At 46.0% G+C, this 23,167-nt stretch overlaps 1 protein-coding gene across 1 annotated transcript in view; it reads right to left on the minus strand.

Moving 5' to 3' along the window:
- PAH (phenylalanine hydroxylase) overlaps window positions 1-23,167 on the minus strand; it is a 72,131-nt gene that overhangs the window by 29,345 nt on the left and 19,619 nt on the right. The window contains exons 3-4 of the mRNA XM_060025487.1: window positions 21,151-21,334; window positions 5,718-5,806 (exon numbers count right to left, since the gene is read on the minus strand). Of these exons, the coding sequence (XP_059881470.1) occupies window positions 5,718-5,806; window positions 21,151-21,334 (273 nt within the window). The remainder of the gene's footprint in view (window positions 1-5,717; window positions 5,807-21,150; window positions 21,335-23,167) is intronic.

A 23,167-nucleotide genomic window follows, 5' to 3' on the forward strand; every position in this document is an offset into this window, starting at 1 on the left:
TCTCGGGTGGAGAAGGATGGATGGGCAAAGGAAGAGGGAAGGAGAGACGTACTGGAAAGACCTGCTCTTGGGGATGAGCGAGGCTCTTTCTGGAGAGTAGGGAAAGTCAATATCCACGCCTTGAAAGATTGAAAAGCAGTTTGAGAGATTTAGATCAAGAAGTAGAAAGAGACACAGAAAAGCAGTTGTATTAGCTAATATTTTCTCCACCAGAAAGCCTCCCCTTGTGCAGATCTTCAGCAGGTGCCAGGGAAACTGGAGGAGGGAGCTCTGGGGTTTGGGTCTGTGTGGCAGAGGTTCCTTGTGCTCCCCAATATCTGAGCCCCCTTACTTTCAGAGAACATTGCTAAACCACTGTTCCCAGCCTCCTTTGCAGGAAGTAGCAGCCCTGTGACTGAGCTGCAGTCGGTGGAATTCGAGTGAAGCTAAGTGAGTCACCTTGAATCCTGGATCATAAAAACCTCCCAGGCATAATTTTTACTTTCTTCTCCCATGCCTGGGAGAATGGAGACAGCTTCCAGGACCCAGATGAGGGTTCTTCCATTAGATGGAAGGAGACTTGGTCTCTGTCAAGACTGCATGAAGCAGTTTCCCTATTGACCAACACTGGAAATGAACTTTTATTGGGTAAATCCATAGAGATTTGGGGGTTGTTTGATAAACAGTTGGCCCTATTGACCTTGTTACTAGAGGGCTCACCTCAGATCTCCCTCTTTCCCAAAGTCCTCCCTAACCATTCCAGTCCCCCAACTGGACTGAACGTTAGAACTGATAGTGAACTTAGAACTGATACCGTATGCTGTCTGACTCATTAAACCTGGTGTTTAATCATGTACTTTGTGTGTTATGATTTAACCAAATATCACCCAAGCTGTGTTCCATGGAACACTTACCATTTAAGATAATATTGCATAGTATTCCATGAAAAAGGGGTTCCATGGGTAAATAAACTTAAGGGGCATTGGTTGAATGGGTGTCATTTTTACAGGATTTTCCAAAGCCTCTAATGGGACTTGTAAATGCTTAAAATGAGGTTCTAGGATACAGCCTTTCTCCCTTTGATCATGAATTTCTTTTCAAAGACTGCAATTTGAGAATCATGCTCATGACCCTTGTAGAAGTCCTATGAGGTAGTGAGTTTATTTTGATCTGATGCTCTGTGTTCAAAGTATAAAACACAGTGCACACAGTTCTGCAGCATCAGTGTGAAAAGCTTGGCCTGGGGAAAGAAGTAGGGGGAAGGCTTTACGGAAACCTAGATATATGAGTTGGGCCTTAAAAGATGAAGAGAGGTTTGCCAGCAGGGAAAGAAGTGAGAGGATAGGGAATAGTGTCCCAGAGAAAGGAAATGACATGAACAGGAGCACAGAGGCTGGGAGGTGGTCAGAGAAAGGAGAGTCCGTTTTAGAAATGGGAATCCCACAGACCCACTTGAATTCCGCCTGCCAAGCTGTATCCCAGTCCCCTCCGGCATCCCTTGGGAAGAGTGGGCACCCCTCCCTGCTCTACCCCGAGACTGAAGGCCCCTGGAGGGCAGGAACCATGTCTTATGAATCATTTCCACCCCCTTTCCTCTACGCGGCTTGGGACACAGTTCACATACACGTGAGGCCACACAGCCCTCTTCATCTGAGATTTCTCCTCTGAAAATGAGAAAATACAATCCTCCCAGGATGGTTCTAACATTTAAATTTTGAAAATGTGGGTAAAACATTTAGCACAGTGCCTGACATACAGTCCACGTGTAAGAAATGCTAGCTGTGAATGTCATTCGCTTAATAAATGTTTGTGGAAGGAAGAAGGGAAGGAGAGAAGGCGGGAGACTGCTGGCAGAAGGAAGAAGGTCAGCTACCCCATTTCACGGTCCCGCTTCACTGGCGAGCTGAAAGGCAAATGCCCTTTACCCTGCCTTTCAGGAACAATCTTCCTTGGTCTCGTTTCTCCAAGTGGCTGTTTTGGAGGCCCTGAAGTGAGTTGCTGGGTCCAATGTCAGCGCACGCGGCCAGGGCAGGGGGTCAGGGGGAGGTCATCCTGAACACCGGGGGACCACAAGGAACGGAGGGTTCTTTCGGGGAGGACACCCCAGCCACTCCTCATGGTAGGGCCAGGCCCTGTGAGGCCCAGAGGCTGCAGGGAAGCACCCTGGAGGGTTTACTCTTGACATTGGCCTGTGAGTTCCCGGGATCTGATGAGAAGCCACAGGAAGGAACAGAGAGAGCCTGGCCTCCTCGTTAGGGGGACTGTGTACCTGATAAATTATAGTTTTATGATAAAATGCATGACATGGAGAGCCCAGGGACCCAAAGACATGGGCTGGATCTGTAAAGACAATGAATTCCAGAGGAGTTTTAAGTCCAGCCCTGACTGCCTCTGAGGAGACAAGAGGATAAAGAGAGGGAACAGGCCATATCTGAGGACTGGCCTCTTCCCCCACTGTTCCCTGTGAGCCAGGCACGTGGCCAACAGATGGGACATGAGACAGGGAAGGAGGAGGCAGCTGGGGAAGAGGAGAAAACGCCCGACAGGGCCCATACCAGGTACGGGGTCAAGGGTGGCCAGCTTTTCTTAGAAACAGTATTTTTGGAGATGTTTTGCTCCCAGGGCAGAACGGCCCGACACTGACTCGTCAAAGGGGATGTAAAGCTTCTCCTTGTATGACACTGGCCATCCCCAGGGCCCCATGGGACTGGGTTGCATCCTACCCAGGAAGATGGGACCGGCATCCAAATGCTCTGACTTCACCTCTAGTTTTTGCAGGGAGAGGAAACTATCAAACTCTTAGAGGAAAACATAGGCAGAACACTCTATGACATAAATCACAGCAAGATCCTTTTTGACCCACCTCCTAGAGAAATGGAAATAAAAACAAAAATAAACAAATGGGACCTAATGACACTTCAAAGCTTTTGCACAGCAAAGGAAACCATAAACAAGACCAAAAGACAGCCCTCAGAATGGGAGAAAATATTTGCAAATGAAGCAACTGACAAAGGGTTTATCTCCAAAATTTACAAGCAGCTCATGCAGCTCAATATCAAAAAAACAAACAACCCAATCCAAAATGGGCAGAAGACCTAAATAGACATTTCTCCAACGAAGACAGGCAGACTGCCAACAAACACATGGAAGAATGCTCAACATCATTAATTATTAGAGAAATGCAAATCAAAACTACAATGAGATATCATCTCACACCAGTCAGAATGGCCATAATCAAAAAATCTACAAACAATAAATGCTGGAGAGGGTGTGGAGAAAAGGGAACCCTCTTGCACTGCTGGTGGGAATGTGAATTGGTACAGCCACTATGGAGAACAGTATGGAGGTTCCTTAAAAAACTACAAATAGAACTACCATATGACCCAGCAATCCCACTACTGGGCATATACCCTGAGAAAACCATAATTCAAAAAGAGTCATGTACCAAAATGTTCATTGCAGCTCTATTTACAATAGCCCGGAGATGGAAACAGCCTAAGTGTCCATCATCGGATGAATGGATAAAGAAGATGTGGCACATATATACAATGGAATATTACTCAGCCATAAAAAGAAACGAAATTGAGCTATTTGTAATAAGGTGGATGGACCTAGAGTCTGTAAGTAAGTCAGAAAGAGAAAGACAAATACCGTATGCTAACACATATATATGGAATTTAAGAAAAAAAAATGTCATGAAGAACCTAGGGGTAAGACGGGAATAAAGACACAGACCTACTAGAGAATGGACTTGAGGACACGAGGAGGCGGAAGGGTGAGCTGTGACAAAGCGAGAGAGTGGCATGGACATATATACGCTACCAAACGTAAAACAGATAGCTAGTGGGAAGCCGCCGCATAGCACAGGGAGATCAGCTCTGTGCTTTGTGACCACCTAGAGGGGTGGGATAGGGAGGGTGGGAGGGAGGGAGACACAAGAGGGAAGAGATATGGGAACATATGTATATGTATAACTGATTCACTTTGTTATAAAGCAGAAACTAAGACACCATTGTAAAGCAATTATACTCCAATAATAAATAAATAAATAAATTAATTAATTAAATAAAGGTGGGGAGCCTGAAGTCCAATTTCTATCCTTAGATTAAGGAACTTCACAAGTAAGAATCAAAGAAGCTCTGGGAGTTCACACACACAGGCAGGAAGATTCACTGCCAAATTATCGTAACAGTGAAAGATTGCAAACCTCCTACGAGCTCGCTGTTGGGGGCTGGTTAGTAAGTTGTGGCACTGCATTTAACACATATATGTTCATGTCTGTCTAAATAAATAAAATATCGATTATTTTTGGACAGTGTAATAGGTGATTTTTGTTTTTTCTGTTCTGAAGCCTAGGAGCAGGGGGGGAATTCACCTTTGCTTCTGTTTATAAAACACTTTGTCAGTGTAAAAAAATGCAGAATAGTACCAAGAGAAAAAAGAGAAATAAAAAATAAATAAGATTAAAAAAGAGATTACGGATGATCTTCATTCCCTTCCTCATGCTTTTCTGTATTTTCGAGTCCACGCTAAGGGGTTTACGATTTGAATTGGAACAACAACTGTTCATGTTTTAAAAGGCCAGCCTACCCCCGAAATAGCTTGCTCTTTGTCTCTGTGAAGAGGCCTGAAGTTCTGTCACTGGCTAGACGTTTGTCCTCAGGCACCGTGGGCACTGAGGTAAGAGTCAAAGGATCCAAAGTTCAGCATGGGACCTTAGAAAAGTTATTTACTCATGTTGGGCCTTAATGAATCTGTCTGTAAAATGGGAACGTCTGTTTTGCTTACTGAAAAGAACCCTTGTGAAGAGCAAGTTCACGACCTGCTCAACTGTAAAGACCACATAAATGGAAGAAGAAAACAGAGTCCTGATGAAATGCAGAGGCTCCCAGGAAGTTACAGTAACCATCGCTTTTGTGAAGGAAAACAGCTTCCACGTCATTTAAAGATTGAGGGACCATTTGCCTGGGCAGAGAATAAAAGACCATCAACATGATGGTGGCATTTCTCACCCACGGGCTGCTCCTCCCTGGAACCCTCCGCCCTAGAAAAGGGGAATGATTAAGATCCCTGACCCTGGTCCTTCACTTAGAAATATTAAAGGACACGGAACACAGTCCGAGTTCTCTGTCAGATACATCAGATCTTTTAAGTTCTGACCACAACCCACCGCCCAGGCTCATAATCTGACACTCTCAAACGCTCACACCTAACACGCCAGCCAGCCATTCCCCAAATATTCCGGATACTTTCAGAACGCTGAGCCTTTGCATATGCTGTACCCTCAGCTCCTAAAGCCTCCCAGTTCCTTATTGGACTAGCATCTTGTTCTCAGGCTTTGAAATCCAGTGTCACCACTCCCTACAGCTCCACTGTACCTGGCAGAGTTGTTAGTAGTTTAGTGTTTCCCGGACGCTTGATTTAAACCTCTGGAGTGGGACCAAGTCAGAAATAAAGATAGTTTACATATGTGTGTGTGCTTGTGTGTGTGTGTGTGTGTGTACACATCACTTACATATATGATACATAAACAATAGTTTCTGGATGTAGATAATGATCTGTATTTGCTTCAACAATAGTAACCATGACAACGATGTTGCTGAAGATGTCTAAGTAGGCACTCAATAAATGTTTGTGGTACAAGCAAACAAAGACACATGGCTCCAAAGGAAGGGCGGGGAGTCCGGTGCGGCAGGGGAGGTACTAACAGAATCTCATCAGAGGGGCCATGGACTCACGGGGTGGTCTGCATCCAGTTCCGCTCCATAGCTGAGAATCTGATTGGCAAATCTGTCGAGCTCTTGAATGGTTCTTGGGAACCAGGGCACTGCAACACAGAAAGGGCAAAGTCCTGAGCAGCAGATTGGCAGGACGCGGCCAAAGCCCTCACCGAGATCAGAAGCTTGGGACCAGCTCCAATTAAAGTCCACGGTGGTGGCAAGTGGGGTCCCAGCTAACCCATGAAAGTCAAATCTTATTTTCCTTGGAAACTAATTTTATTTACTTATTTGCTTATTCAACTTTACTGAAGTATAATCAACAAAAATTTAAGGTATTTTAAGCATATACCATGGGGATTTGATAGACATATACGTGGTGAAAGGATTCTCCCCATTCACATGCATCACCTCATATATTTATCTTTTGTGGGGGGAGGATTCTACTCTCTTTGCAAATTTCATTGCTGCAATACAGTGTTATCGACTAGAGTCATTATGTTTTACGTTAGATCCTCAGACCTTAGTCATCTTATAGCTGAAAGTCTGTACCCTTTTACCAACCTCTCCCTATTTCCCGACCCTGAAGCCCCTGGCAACCGGTTATCTACTCACTGTTTCTATGAGTTTACCTTTTTTCTTTTTGAAGATTCCACCTAGATGTGATACCATGCGGTATTTAACTTTTTTTTTTCTGTCTGACTTATTTCACTTAGCACCTTGGAAACTAATTTGAAAACACATTCCTAAACATACGCTCTTTCCTGGAAATTTTCTCTGAATTATCTCAAAATTCGTCTCCTTTCCACCTATCGTGGCATAGTGGAGTGGTTTTTGAAGGTTTACTGTAGCAGCAGAATATTTCATGTAATATGTGTTTCAGGCATATTCCGGAATATAAATTAGGTAAAACAGAGCTGTTCTACTGTAAGCACAGATGAGCCCGTGAGCTCTCTTCTCTTGACCCCATCTTCCTATCATGAGTCTCCCTCCCAAAAGGGCCCCCAGGGACCCCAGCAAAACCGTTTGATGCCAAAGCCAATTTGAAAGCCACCGGTGACATAGAATGAATGCAGTCCGGCAGTTTGACGATGGCTTGCAGCACCTAAAAATCTGTGGGCTTGTTCTGAAGCAGCAGCATAGTGGGAGAGAAGATGGGGTCTGCGTTGTGTGACCCACAGTGACTGGGTCCTGCAGAGGGACCCCAGGGCGAAGCGCAGGTGGTAGCTCCTAAATGTATGTGGCCTTCAAGAAAGAAGACACACTGGGAGTGGAGTCATCCTAAGAATGAACAGACGAGGACATTTTGAACTGTAAGTTCCAAGCAGTCAGGAACCAGGCAGGAGTGCACTGTAGTTCTAGGTGCATGGAGGGAAAGGAGGGAGGAAAGCTTAGGGGAAAAGATGCTGAACCTACAGCCAGTTAGGTCTGGCTTAGAATCTCGGCCCCAGCTGCCTATTCATCTTCTCTGTGTCTCAGTCCCAACTCCGTGAAACGGAGAATAGCAGCAACAGCAATAGAAAGCATCCCAAACATTTTTTGAGACCTTACCACGTGCCAGCCTCTATGCTTAGCATTTTTGGTGAAATATCTCCTTTAATCTGGGGATTGTTGCGGGGTGTAAATGAGAATGCAGGCAAAGGGTGCAGCCGAGTGGCCCACAAAAAGGTAGCTTTCCATCTCTTGCACGTTATTTCTGATTCTGGCCCTGCTCGGGTGGGGCAGGAAAGAACATGCGTGCCATCTAGTGGCCAGAGTGGGGAACTGTCTTCCATGGTCTATAATAACAACGGCATCAGACGGGAATCAGCTGCATTCCACCAAAAGAAGATGCTTATCTGAATAGCAGTAATGACGGTCCATTTAGAGCCTCGTTTCCATAGATCTGAGATGCTAAGCTTTCTAATTCCTATGTTAGTAATAAAAACTAACACTGAGTATCATTCTAAATACTTTACTTAGTATTTGTACTATTGGTGGGTACTGCTGGTCTGCTCATATTATAAATGAGAAAACTGAGATACAGAGAGGCTAAGTGACAAACCCAAATACACACACTGCTAGGAAACAGTGGATTCAGGATTGGAACTCGGGCTTGGATGACTCTGTGGTCTCAGTTCTGGATCGCAAAATCTGTCCTGCCAGGTATGGGGGTGGGGCGCACAGTGGTTGTGAGGGTTGGAGCCTGACGGCCCGATTGTGTTTACAGTTTCCCACCTGAAGGCTTCCATGCCCCTAAAACCAGCCCACTTCTCAAGGTGAGCTCCCTATGATAGTAATAATGGGAACAGACGTAGTAATTCCAGCTAATGTTTATATAGCTCTTGCTGCGTGCTAGGCACCGTCCTAAACACTTTGCATACCGTACCTCACCCAATTCTCCTAACAGGCCCATGAGGTAGGAGTTATTATTATCCCCATTTTACAGAAGAGGAAACTGAGGAACAGGGAGGGAAGTCTCTTCATGGACCTCTGCGGTCCCAAAGGCTAGACTTTGGAGTCTGGGATGACTCCGCACCATGTTCTGCTCACTTAGCATGGGACCTGACTTCCCACTTTGTCACCTGAATTCTCCTCAAGCTTCTCTTTCTCCTTGAATCCAGTGCCTTCCCTTGCACAATGGACCTCTGTTGTCAGCACTGAAAATGGGGTCTATTCCTTACCCGAGTTTGGAAGGGCTTGAGGAAGGACATCCTATCGCAGTCAGCCAGGACTCGGGATTTCCTCCAAGACCCTTCCTGGTTCTCTAGCATGTTGTCGCCCTGTTACCTCACTTCCAAGGCAGCCCATCCCCACTCGTTCATAGTCTCTCTTTTGCCTAAAAATTATCCATAATTCTGGCAGTAACAGCTGCCCCCAGCCCTTTCCTGCTGCACCCCTTTCTGACTTGGGGGGGCGGGGTGGCCGTTAGCCCTGCCAAAGGCGTTTCCATGATTATGTACTGAGCATCCCCTACTACCAGGCACTGGACGTTGAGAGGTGAATACAGTGGAGTCTTCATGCCTGTGGTGCTTATATTCTAGTGAGGGTGACAAGGAATAAACAATAAATAAATTTAAATATATAACAATGCCGGGAAGTTCCTGAAGAAGAACAAAGCAGTGCAAGGAGATGGGGATACTATTTTATATAACATCCTGTGGTTCCAGACCCCAGGGTGAGGGTCCTAGAGACATGACACGACCTTGCCATGGCTCAAGGGGACTGTAATAGCCAGAGTCTGTTCCTAGATCTGCCCCAGATCTGGTTCCCTATTTGCCTCAGGGAGACACAGACTGGTCATGGTTAAGGGCCTGGATAACAGAGCCACACAGCCTAGGCTTGAATGCTGTCTCTATATTTACCCTCTGTGGCATCCAGGACAAATTATTCCTCTTTGTGCCTCAGTCTTCCCATAAGTAAAGTGGGGATAATAAAGTATACTTATAGAAACAACATAAGTTTAAAAGAGTTAATATGTGTGATTTGTTGAGAACAGCGTCTGGTACATAGTAAATACAGACTCATGTTGGAAATACTGTGGGTTCGGTTCCAGACCACCGCAGTAAAGAGAATAGCACCATAAAGTGAGTCACGCGAATTTTGCGGTTTCCCAGTACATATAAGAGTTATGTTTACATTATACTGTAGTCTATTAAGTGTACAACAGTATTATGTATGAAAAGACAATGTATATACATTAAATAAAAAATACATTCTTGCTAAAAAATGCTAAGCATCATCTGAGCCTTCAGTGAGTCATAGTAGTGATAGCAAAGATCACTGATCTCCGAACACCCTAACAAATATAATCATGAAAAAGTGTGAACTATTGTGCGAGTTACCAAATCGGGACGCAGAGGCAGGAAGTGAGCCAATGCTGTTGGGAAAATAGCACCAATAGACTTGCTTGACACAGGGCGGCCACAAACCTTCCATTTGTAAGAAACACAGAATCTGTGAAGCACAGTAAAGCAAAGCACAACAGAAGAGGTACGTCTGTACTAGTATTATTCAGCTGCAAGCTCCAGGGATTTTTTTTTTTTTCTTTTTACTCTGCCGTTAATATAGTGCAGGGAGCAGAGTAGAAAGTCTTTCCGCAAGGCCAGGAAGTCAACCACTTACTCTGTTGTGTAACTGAGCGAGCATTTTATCGCTCAGAGCCTTAGTTTCTTTAGCCACAAAATGGATTAAAAATGTCATTCCCTATTATTGCCATCATTGCATGCATTAAATGCTATAGGAAATGGGACACATCTTAGCAGAGTGACCGGCCCACACAGTAAGTGCTCAATCGGTGTTTACAATTAGGATGGGAAAAAGTTTAATGATGATGATGAAGAAGAAAAAGGAGGAGGGGAAGAGGAGGAAAGAAGGGAGACTGGAGTTACAAGCTCCTTTTCAATCTGGCTCTGATGTTACCAGGATTCCTGATCTTGGGCCTCAGTTTCCCCCTGTATAAAATTCGAGCTGGGGGATTCACTAGCCGCTGCAGTCCCTTTTGGGTTTCATATTCCAACTATGGAGGGCTGAGCCTGGCCAGGGGACACATGAAAATATATTGATACTTCCAGTCAATTAATGTGTCGGCCTCGCTTGTTTCTGGAAGCAGAGCCACTGCATTTCTTCAGCATCCAGAATGCATGGCCCCCACCATTTCCCTTTCTCTCACCCAAGAAACAGGGCTCTACTCCGGAGAGAAGCTTTGTTGACCCCGCCTTGGTTCACAGCTGGGTGAACCAAGCTGGCCGGCTCCCAACTGAACGCCAGAGGGCAGCAGAGCAGCATATTTTCAGCTTTGGCTGACCTTTTTTTTTTTTTTTTTTCTTCTCTCCTCCAAAGGGAAAACACTTTGTAGTTGGGCCACATGGCTTGGTTCAGACCTCTTGGTGGAAAAAAATATCAGAGAACTTGAGAGGGCTGCAAAGACTCAAAGGACTCAAGTCTTGACAAAGAGAAGGCAAAGGTCGAAGCAGCTTAGCAAGTCCCAGGACCTAGTCAGGGAGACTGTCAGGGACCCCCAGGGGAGGGGGCACTGCGAGGCCATGGGGTGCTCACCCAAGTCCAGGGGCCTTCAGTGGCTTCTGGGCCCCATGATCATCCAGAAAAGGCCCAGAACAGAGCAGGCTAGAGAAGTGGCAAAGCTTTGTGGCTATAGTCACACAGACTCTGGAGCCAGACTGCCTGGGTCCAAATCTCACCTGGGCTACTTTGAGACGTTGAGACTTTGTGCAAATTACTTAACCCCTTTGTTCCCCAGGTTCCTATCTGTAAAACGGCTACAATAAGAGGATGTACTTCCGAGTGTGTGAGGATTAAATGAGCTATGACTAGGACAGTGCTTGGCACAGATACTCACATTACGAGTATTTGGTATTATTATCACTATCGTGATCATTATTATCATTAGAGAAAGCCAGGTAATAAGGAGGGATGGGCCTGCTACACACTTTCTCCAGGCAGCAGCCCAGTCCTACCTTTGAATCGGTTCCCCCATCCCCTCCCCAGACCTCATGTGAGGTTAAGGTGTTGTCTCCCGGAGGCCGCCGTTGGGTACAGCCTCTGCAGTAGAAAAGAGGACCCAGGCTGGGCTTGACGCTTAAGAGAAGTAGTTCACCAGCTGTCAGCCTGGGGAGCAGGGACGAGCAGGGCTTAAGGAAATGAGACCCAGGAGAGGCAAGTTCTGGGTGTTGGGGGGTCAGGGGGGACCAAGGTCCTGCCATGGCTCACTGCCTGGGGAAGAGGCCCAGCTGAGCACGGCTGGGAAGCAAAACAGGGTGCGGACGGCAAGTGCTAAAGGCAGGAGACTGCAGAGAACCGACTGGAAGCCGGTAGGTCTGCGTTCAAGTTTCAGCTTTCCTACCCATCCCTCCCACAGAGAAAGTTCCTTGATTTCTGAGTTTCTGGCTTCTCATCCGTGAAACAGGTGCGGCAGCCACGCGCTCACCTACTCTTCGGTTAGGATGAGAAGCCACTGACACCCAGTAGGTAGACCTGTGGCATCATTACACTTGAACCTCTCAAAAAAAAGTCCCAGGGACACTTGTCTGGTTAAGTAAGGTTCCGCAGGCCACTGGTGGCAGGGGCAGAGCTCATACCTGTGTCTCCATCCTCGACACCTGGGCTCTTCTCATTTCCCCAGCCCCAAAGTTACAGTTACCTATTTTTCCTTTGAAGTTACATTTTTTGTGAGCTTCCCATACATCAGATGCTGCGCTAAGCCCTTTACTTCCATTGTCTGTTTCAATTCTCAGAGTAACCCTAGGGGGGTAGACACGATTATTTCCGCTTTACTGATGAGCAAACTGAGGCTCAGAGAGATGAAACGACTTGTTCAAGATCACAGCACCGGCTGGGCGGGAATCCGAACTCTGTAGCTTGTGCGCTGAACTTGTGCGCTGAGCTGTGCTAGGCTGGTTTAGAATAAGGTGCAGGTGAGCGGCCCTTGACTTTAGATTTCTGTTCTCCTGCCTGGAGAGGGGAAGGAGATGACAAACTAACACAGGAACTTAGAGGGGCTTGAAGAAAATCCCTAGGACAGCCTCGGGTCCTCACCACCTTCCATCCCGAGCCCCCCTGGCTTTAGGGGAGGTAACTATTTAATACCTAAGTCCTCGGTTCCTCAAAGACACCTTCACATTTCCTTTCTCTTCTTCAGTGACACTCACAGGCCCTTCCCCTCCCACCCAGTCTCACTCACAAAGCCGGGAATCCAGACTGACCCCAGCGACCCAGGCCTCTGTTTTGAAAAGTTAAATCAGATTAGCTCATTAATGACCTTTGCAAATACATCCGCGGTGGGCTGGCCCCTGTGAGCCCCTCCACGGGCTGGCGGGCTGCGGGGCTCCGCAGTTAATGAATGGCTTGGGCAGGCTGGTGCAACAGAGGCCCTCTGTGAGGAAAGAAACATCCGGGGTGGGGGCGGGGTGCGGATCATTAATAAATATTGATTTGACTCCAAGGGAAGCAGCCAGAGGGAGAGCTGGCCCTGGACACCCACGTCGCGGTCTCATTAAGTCGGGGTCAACCGCTCAGCCTGGGCGCCGAGGGGCGGCTGGCTCAGGGGTGCTCCAGAGCAAAAGCCTTCCGCAGCCCCCAGGCCTGGCTGGAGCCTGCTTCCCGGCCAGCGGGTCAGAACTGGCCCATTAAATTTATAGCAGTTCAAGGTGCAGCCTGGGTCCTATCTAACCCCCTCCCTCCACCAGCCCCAGGGTGTCGCCAACAAGGCACCCAGGCTTGCCCCAGACTTCTGTCTCCAGGCTGTCTCAGGGAGAGCCATAAATCCTCGGCTTCCTAGGCCCAAAATAGAAGGGTGTTTTGCACCCCTTCTTCCCAGGCTCCTGGATGTCCCCTCTGAAGCCTCCGATGGCCTCCAGCTGGGCAGAGAAGCCTTTGCTGTGCTGATCACAACAGATTAAGACGTCTGAGGGGGTTAGTTTTCTCTTTTAAGGAGCTTCTATTTTCTTTTTTGAAGAAGGAACGCCCTTCAGGAAGGTCTTGGCGAGAACAGGTGACCCAAACGCTGGCCGACGGAGCCAAGCTGGTCCCTGCCTCCTGGATGGAGCCGAGGCGTGGTAGGGCAGGGCCCACTTTTATCACTGACAGCCCAGGCAAAGCCTTTGATCTCTCCGTCCACATGTCAAAATGAGAATGAGAACCAGATGAATAAAAGGAACCTAGCAGGAAGTAAAGAGTGAAATGGAGTGGAAATGAATAAATGGATGGAATGAGTGAAAGATACAAGGGAAATAATGAATAAAGAAAAGGGCATTTATTCCAATCACCAAGCTAACCTGGAGCTATCCTCCTCATAGCCTTTTTAAGATGTCACTTATCTTATAAACGTGCCTGTTGGCAGGTTGTCCACCATATTCCCAAATACTGAATTCTGTTTTCTGAGCGCTCACGTTGCCCTGAGATCTGACTACTGGCTACTTACAGCTGGAGTTACAGACAACCTCCATTGGATCAAACAGAATGCATCTAAAGCCTTTTCCATATGTCTGTCCCCCTCCAGGAGCCCCTCCTTGACCCTGCTCCCCCTCTCCCCACCATGCCCAAGAATGACTTCAGTGTATCTCCTAGATGCTCCTGACACACGCCCACTTCCCTGTCCCTGCATAGACATGGCCAAACAGCAACTACCTCCTACACCATAAGACATGTGAGTCAAGGCACCACGTGTGCTGTTTTCCATACTGCATCCCTCCGTGTGGCTGCCACTGAATGGACGCTCGATAAATATGCGTTGCATGAATGAATGATCAACCGAATTAGGGCATAAATGGGAATGAAAGAGAAGAAGGTGGTAAAGCAGACTCTGGTTTTTGAGAAGGAATAGTAGGAGAAAAAGGAAGAAAACCCCAATCGTCAGGATTTTAATAAGTAAGAGCCAAGTCATTCATAAAATACTAAGGAAAAAGAGAATTCTAGGGGGAAAACAGCGTCAAAGGCTACAAATATTTCAAAGAGGATGAAAACAAGAAAGAGGTTACTGCTTTTGGTAACGGATGTTGTCAGGGTGGTAAGGAAGAAGAGAAGGAAAAAAGGGAGGGGGGCAAAGGGAAGGAGGGAGGGAAAAAGCAGGAAATCTGAATGTGAAGCTGCTTCCTAGACCAGGGCTGTTTCCGATATAACACACGGCCAAGTGGATAATGTCAAGCGTCCAAACCATGCTCACAGGAAGTCAGCCATTCCCAGGGCCCCTCACATCATCCCAAAGAGGAAGTTATCTCCCCGGCTGCGAGGTGAGGCTGGCCCCAGTGAGGGGGTGACGGCCACCAACTCCCTCTGTGTTATTAGCCTGGTCAGTGTGTCCACCCGATGGAGCCGGTGGTGGCAAATAGTCTGACATTAAGCTGAGGTTATAGATCATAAAGCTCGCCCCTTATTGAGGCTTAAGGAGGAACAATATCAAGGGCCTGTTCAACTCAAGCAAGTTCAACTCAATCCATCAAACACCCTAACATGCAGAGTGTCTTGCACGAAGACCCCATGAGCCCCAGAAAGTGGCCAGGTGGGTCTTAGGTCTATTTCACAGATGAGGAAGGAGAGGTAAAGAGGTCTCCCAGCTGCTAGGGAGTCAGATGGGATTCAAACCTAGCTGGCAGTTTACAGAACAGGAATTCAAATCCTGCCTCTCGACTCTAAACTAATTGCTCTTTTTGACTTGCTATGATACTCCCTCAATCCAGCATGAATGGCAACTTGACATTCAGTTAAAATCATTTCATATTCCTTTATTACCCCTTCAGTCGAGGGAACACACCTGTCACAGACAGAAAAGGGGTTCTCAGTCTAATTCTTTGTAATTTTCACAATCCAAAAAGCACATCATGGTGGCCTTTCTTTACCAAAGATCGGGAGTTTGGGGATTCTGGCTTTGCCTCAACCGTAAGATTCCCGGGTATCCTTAGAAAAGACTCAGGGACAAGTTTACTGGCCATTTTGCATGGATCCTTCATGCCAGGCACATTGTGCAAAGTGTATCACAGAATCCCCACAACCGCACTGGCTCACAGATATCTTCATTTTACAGACGAGAAAAGCTAGGCCTACAGAGGGCGAGTAACTTGGCCAAAACAGCTACAGCCCTGGAACTGAGCTGGAAAAGCGAAGACTCCAAACTCCACACCACGGTTCAAGTGTACCGCTGTCTCGCTTCCTAATGTTGAGAATGAGAATCATGTTATCTGTTGCCCTAGCTATCTGAGTTGACTGTGGCAAAGCTTCCATGAGACAACCGAAGGGGAAAATCGTTTGGATTTGGCATGCAAATAAGGAATTCCTGTTAGAATGAAAGCCTGCTTACAACCTTATGATCTTCCTCAGCTTGAAGCCCTGCGACCTGGCAAACAGACTGGCTACAAACACAGCATTTACTCGGGATCTTCCCTTGCCAGCGAACAGAGCTGCCTCTGACAGATTGCGAAGCCGCAAGCCCTGGACCGGCTTCCAGTTGCAGGGCTGATGCCACCTTCCCCTCAATGGGCTTATCCTCTCAGCTGCGAGTCTGCTTGTCCCAATGAGGCAGAGTGGAAACGAAAGTCCCATCCTCAGCTGCCAGAGGACTTCCGGCAGCATCAACACAGGCAGGAAGCAGCCCGGTAGACTGGAAAAGGCTGTCAATCATTCCTGTGTGTCTTTGCAAACATGCCGACCCTCCGTCTCCTGCAGGCCCGGGGCCACGAGCATCTACAGCCCTGAGGCACACTTGGGGCTGAGTGAAATGCATGGGAGGAGGTTTGGAAGTGAGGAGCGGGACAAAGGAAAGATGATGGAAACAGAACAGAGGAGCAGAGGGAGAGAGAGAGGAAAAGCAGGCACAGGTGACGGAAATGCGGAAAACCCCCGACCATCTGGACCCCCTCCTGCCCTAAGCAGCTTCTCTCTACAGGGTCTCAACTCTTTGGGAACAATGACCCTATTGAGAATCTTCTCTCCTAAAACATATGCATGCAGGTGCACATGTGCCATTTTGCCCAAAATCCCAGGGGCTTTTCAGACTCCTCCGAGGAACCCTATCCTTCCTCCTCCCACGATGGATCTGAAACTGCAGCCTTATCGTGGCACTGCCTTTCACGGCAGCAATGTTGAAGCAGAAGAGGGAAAAACTCAAGAGGGCTGGGAGGGGAGAGGGGCATATATGAGGGAAGGAATAAATATAATGATGTTACTTTGTCGTCTCACAATTAAATCTTCGTCTTCTCCACTTAAATCATTGCTTCAGGAATTAATCCAAATAAGAAGACAAATAAAAATCATAAAAGCCCCTAGGCTAGATATAGGTAGTAGATAGAGAGATGAATAAATACATAAATAGCCTTTCTACTCCCCACAGAAAATCGCAGTTGTCCTGGCAGTCTGGACTCCCTTTGTTGCCACAGCAAGACCCTTACAATCACCACCACAGCATGAACGAAATCTACTCAATGGCCAACTGCTCTTGGAAAATAACGCCAAACGGATAAATTTCTCAAAAGGTGATGATCCTACACCTCTGTCTAGCCAAGTCATTTTGTCCATCTGCTGCTCCTGGCTGCAATCTGCCTCCATGTAGGAATTTTCCATTCCCCCCGCTCAATGTAATGTCATGCAGAAGACTCAAAGGGAAATGTAAAAGGATTAGTAGATTGATCGATGGAAGATATTAATGCTCTTTCATGTTGGGTTGAAGAAGGATTTGAGGTCATCAGGAGAGAGGGTAGCCGGAGAATAGACCTCAAGTATTCAAAAGACTCTCTGGATTAAAATCCTATTAAACTCCCATCAGCTTCTCTAGGAGGCATTTTAGAAGGTTGGGGTTTCTTTAACATGTCACCGTAATTAGCCTTCCCTTAAGCTGTTTTGGGTGGGGAACTTTAGCAATTAAGAAACTGAAAACTTTCATTTTCTAGCGCCCACACGGCCTTTTGAACGGTTTGAAAACTAGAATGGAAAGTGGTTTAGCCTAATTGATTTGAGGGGTTCAGATCTCTCCCCTTCAACCTGCTGTCAGACTCGCCCCTGAGATCTGAGCCCCTCAATAGAAAGGGCATTTTGTCAAGTGAAAGAATCAAAGGTTCGGATCTATGATGATGCCTTTCTTCTTCTAATCATCCTCCCGCGGAGTTGGACGGAAAGAACAACTCTGCAAAGGGATGGTTGCTTCCCCTAAAAAGGTCTGTTTCTGGGCCCAGATTCCAGTTCACAAAAACAACCCCGGACACCCAAAGGGCCCGTGTCTCTCAGCAGGTGCAAAACTGGGCTGTTTCAGCATCACTGCGTGGAGATCAGCCGGTCCGTTACGTGGACATGAAGGTCAGGAAACCGTGTCAGGGAGTGGCAGCCAATATGGGACAGAGTGCACAACCATCCAAAGCAGTAAGGGTCGAGAAACACATGTTGTTTTAAAGGGTTAGTCTGAGCAGTTTTTTCCTCACTAGGTAAAGTACCAATCCAACGTTAAACATCAACGCCCTGCCATTTTGAGCCCCACCAGGGAATCAAACCTGTGCCACGTTCCACCTCTGATGAGCCCAACGATGATGACGTGGTGCCTCTGTGTCAGAACGTTGGCTTCTTCACTTTCACACTTGCTGGGTCCTCAGAGTCAAAAGTGGAGAAGAGGCCCAATTCCACCAGCAGTGTCTCCATCACAGCGCCCGCCCCTCTTCTGTATTCACCTGGCTGTCCTGTCATCCTTGCCAGCCTGTGAGCTCACGAGGGACGGGCCGTGCTGACTCTCTCTCCTTCCAGCTCCAAGCACGGTGCCAGGTACAGAGCAGTGTTAGACATCCGCTTGCCCACAGCTGCACAGAATTCACTCTGTGCCTTAAGGCAAGTCACGGCCTCCATTTTTTATGATGAAAAATTAAGGAGTCTGTTGGGCCGCCTGACCTGTGAGGTTATTTTCTAGTTCCCAGAATCTCCGAAAACGTAGCTGTGTACAGGCTGGCTTTTCATGGCTCCCGTGCTCAGGTCATAATTTATAATAACAAGGATGACAATGCTAAGAATAGAGAACTTCTGTTAAGCCCTTAAACATGCTCAGTGCTGTTCTCAATGCTCCACTGGTGTTATTTCATTAATCCTGTGAGGCAGAGACTCGTACTCCCATCTGATACAGTGATAGACTGTGGTGATCAGTAATTTGCCCAAAGTCACACCAAGTGTGTATCCTGGTTCCGGAGTCTGGGCTCCTAACTGTTCTTCCACATCCTATTTCGGAGCCTCCCGTTCAGGCTGCCAGCCCTTCAGCTGATCTCTGTGCATCCTCCCTGCCTCCCCAGGGGGCTGCCTGCCTGCCTGTCAGATGATTTGATTTCCTACCCCAGGGCCCCAGCTGGCCTGGCCTCTACCTGCTCTGAGCAGAGGCAGAGCCTGACCCATGATTCAGCAGGCCCTTTGCCCTGAGGGCCTGTGGCCCCTGTTGGGAGCAGGTGGCCGGAAAAGCAAGAGAAGTCCGTTGTCATCAGGGCAGCAGCTCACTTGGGAGGTGGAAGAGGAAGGAAGGCAGATAGGGTTATTCTGAGGAGGAATTCCAAGTACGCGCCCCCAGTGACCAGAGACCCTGTGCATCGCTGCGCACCCTTGGCCAAGGCAGAAGCCCAGGATGGACTTCCTTGTCTTGGTTACAGCCACAGGAGGACACGAGCAGGAAGAGAGGAGGTCTCCTAGGATGGCCTCGGAGGTGTGTTTTGGAAAATGTTTCAATGGCCTATGCAAAGAGGTGGGTCTTGTCTCATTTTAAAGCATTTCTGCCTATTAACATACTATTTTCAGGTACAGAGCCTGAAATCCTCTTGAGCTAGTCGTCAATGTTTGGGCAAGAAAAAAAACTTTTGATTTTACAGTAGAAAAAAGTTTTTGATTATATGGGAAAAAAATAGTTCATCTCAGCAATCACACTTCTAAGTACTTACTTAAATGAGTTGAAAACTTACGTCCACAGAAAAACCTGCACATGAATGTTTAACAGCCTTACCCATGGATAAACAAGATGTGGTACATCTATACAATGGAACATTATTCAGTAATTACAAAGAATGAGCTATCGAGTCACAAAAAGGCATGGAGGAACCTTGCTGAATGTAAAAATAAAACAGCCTAAAAAGGATGTATTCTCTATGATTCCATATTCATAATGCATGACATTCTGGAAAAGTCAAAATCATGGAGACAAAAAGATGAGGGGTTGCCAGGGGGAGGGGATAAGGAGGGAGGGATGAACAGGGGGAGAACAGGGCACTTTTCGGGCATTGCAGCCATTCTGCATGAGGTGTAATGGTGGATACATGACATTATGCATTTACCAAAACCAACAGAACTACACAATACAAAGCATGATCCCTAATGTACAGCCTTTAGTTAATAATAATGTATTAGCATGGCTCACCAATTTAACAACCATCACATACGCTCATTTATCCAGCTGGGCACTGTTCTACGCACCGACTATGGAAGATCTCATTTAGTCCTCACAAAAGCCCTATGAAAAACTGAGGTCAGAGCAGTTAAAGAGACTTGTCAAGGGTCTCAAAGCCAATAAGTGGAAAAAGTAGGACTTGAACTGAAGCCTGTCCAACCCCAAGCCCATACTCCTAATCCCTTGGCTCTACCGCCCTACTCCCCTCCAGGGCATATCAATTACATTTTGTAATAGGGAAGAATAAATCTGACTCCATATTAGAGCTGTTTCTTTTACTTTAACCTTTGTACTCTGTTGCTTGTGCTTAGTCACCATGGCTTTGCATGTTTTGTAAAAGAATGTTGCCTATAGCCTGAAATATACAGGATAGCCTATCCTCAGGGCTCTGACCTTTAAGAGTTCATACATACAGGGATAACTAGTTGCAGAACAGAGAATAGTATTTGTTTTGTTGGAGGTTTATAGGAATATCATGACCTGACCTGTGTGGACACCTGCAAGAACAAAGGATTCCGGCACCAAGAAGTTTGCAACAAACAAACTCTTTCGCCTTTTTAGTTTCAAAGAAGGTCTGAATTATTTGATAAGGTAAGATGGTTCTTTGAGACACTAGTCTGCTATCATCTCAGTCTGAGGGCTTTCTGAATAAAGTCGTTACTCCTTGCCCTAACAACTGGTCTCCTGATTTATTGGCCTGACATGACCCGAGCAGAACAAGTCTGGACTCAGTAGCAATTTCAGTAAGTAAATAAGGGGGCAGAACAAGTCATGACAACTGCTCTGTTTAGCCATCACTCACAAGCATTTGCTGAGAGCTGTGTATTAAGCACTGTACTAAACTCTGAGGATATTAACATAGGTAAGAGACTCTCCCTGCCCACAAGGAGCTTGTAATCCAGTGGAAGAGACAGAGAGACAGTGAAAGACCTAAGAACAGAGCCAAGGAGCTCCAGCTCCAGAATTGACAGTCATGAGAAGGACTTGGGGAGAGGCTATGAGATGAAATGGAGGTAACTAAAGAATTTGTCTCAAAATTATCTTTATATAGAAAGCACCCTGGATACCCTAATCATCCTACCTCTAGAAATTACGAAATTGACAGCAAAATAATCCACGAATGAAAAATATATGAAAATTGCAGCAGAAGACAACTAATATAAGAAACAGCTATCTTGAGGAAGGGGGAAAAGAACATTTATTAAATGTCTAAATATGCCAGGTACTCGTCTGAGTCCCTAACCTATATCCTCTCACTTAATCCTGGTCTTCCAGGGTAGAGATTATTATTATATTATTATTGCGGTACGCGGGCCTCTCACTGTTGTGGCCTCTCCCGTTGCGGAGCACAAGCTCCAGACGCGCAGGCTCAGCGGCCATGGCTCACGGGCCCAGCCGCTCCGCGGCATGTGGGATCTTCCCGGACCGGGGCACGAACCCGTGTCCCCTGCATCGGCAGGCGGACTCTCAACCACTGCGCCACCAGGCAAGCCCGGTAGAGATTATTTTTGCCATTATTTTATGATGAGAATGTAGGGTCATCTGTGTTGCAACATTGCTGTCTCTTACCTGTGTCTTTCTTCTTATCCCGGGAAAGCTCGTGCACAGTGGCCCCAATTTCATGCCTCAAGATTCTGATGATGTTTGCCAGAGCGGGCATGCTGCGTTTATCCAGATAGGTGAAAAATTCATACTCATCTTTCTTTAAACGTGAAGGTCTTGATTCAATGTGGGTCAGGTTTATATCATTCTCCTAGAAAACAGGTGTAAGGGAGTATGTGAAGGGGGCAGTCACTGGAATTGACACAGACCAAACACTCAAAACCAGAGCAAAACACAACGAAAGGAGAAGAGATGAGGAAGAGTAGTTCTTTTTCTTTTTTTTTGTCTTTTGTTTTTTAAATATAAGAATAGAAGAAAGTCTTCAACACTGCAAAAGTTGTTTACCTTTTCTTCTGCAAAACCAAATAACTAATCACAAGAGGTGGGGGAGACAGTTCAAATGCCACAGAATTTAATCACGTGGAAATCTGCTCAGGGCTTAGAGTTGCAAACATAAGATATCATTGGGTCAGTGGTTGCCAAAAATATTTACACAGGAAAACCTCCTTTCCTGAATGACATCTCACAGAATCTCAGTAATAGTACCTCAATAAATAAATCAATAAATACAAGCAACATTGTTCTGCTTGAATAGAGTCCACAGGAGTCAGGCTTCTTGGGTTTAAATCAAAGTTCTTAATTATAGTGGCTACGAGACCTTATAAAATGTACTTTCACATTTCTAACCGTCAGTTTCTCCACCTGTAATTTGGTGGTACTATGGTACCCGCTTCATAAATTTGTTGGAAACATTGGATGAGATGATACAAACACATTGCCAGGTACTTAGTAAATGCTCAGTTAAAATTATCCAGTATAATATCATTCATATTTTTATATAATTACTTTTCATTCAAGTTATGCCACAAATGTGTATGTAGTACCTACTAGGTCCTGATCACTCTGCAAGGTGGTTGGGATATATCAGTGGACAAAACAGACAAAGATATTTTCCTTTATAAAGCTTCCATTCAAGTTGTGAAGAGACAAACAACAAACATAAAAGATAACCAATTTGTGTATTATTTTATAATGATTATAATGATAAAGGCTAAGGAAAAAATACCAAGCAGAGCAGGATGAAGGGAACGGGCCGTCCTGGGATGGAATGAGGGAGATTACAGTATTTAACAGAGCGGACACATGAGGCCTCATTGAGAAGGGAAGGCTCATGTACAGGCATTCATTAAACGCCACAAAAATAATACTCACTTAATAAAATGTCTCAACTTCAATGTCTTTAGCTGGTGGTACTTTAGTTATTATGGGGTTTGTCATTTAAGAAGAACTATTTACTTAAATTGGTCCTCAAATTTGAATGTGTGGTACTCATCTGCTACTTATTCAAAAGTCTGATTTCATTGACAGTATGGTTCTTTGTGAAGAAAACCAAGCCTCTTTACTTTATTAAAATAAAAAAAAGGGGGGGTTGCCCCAAACATTGAAATGGATAAAATGTACCCAGAAAAAAATGTTTAACTTGAATAACTCTATAATTTCAAAGAAATGAAATTCATCGACCTTGTAGTTCAAGAAGTGTATCTTTTTTCTTGACGGTTAGTGGCATATGGTTGAAGAGCACAGGGGTAATTACAATAACAATACCTTTTTGCATCTGAATATCACTTTACAGTTTAGAATTATTTTCTGTGACCTTCCCAACAAACCTCTGAAGAGGTTAAGGAACATGTAAAAAATGAAATCAGAGATAAAGGTGCTTTGTTAAACGTGGCCGGAGAGGGAGGCCCTTTTCCTCTAATCTCAGACATTGGTCTTCTAACCACACAGCCTTTCCTGCCAGAGGTAACGGTGAGCATCCCTCAAATAGCAGCTTTTATCATTGCTATTGCTATTATGCCAACCCCCCCCCCCCAAATGAAACCTCTGGGTATACTAAACACAGTAAAAAGCATTCCTACGCAGGCACCCTTCCTGCTCTTTCTTCCTCATGATTTCCAGGGGTACATGATGGAGCTATTATTTA

Source organism: Delphinus delphis, chromosome 11 (assembly GCF_949987515.2).
Source record: "Delphinus delphis chromosome 11, mDelDel1.2, whole genome shotgun sequence".
Classification (NCBI taxonomy): Eukaryota; Metazoa; Chordata; class Mammalia; order Artiodactyla; family Delphinidae; genus Delphinus; species Delphinus delphis.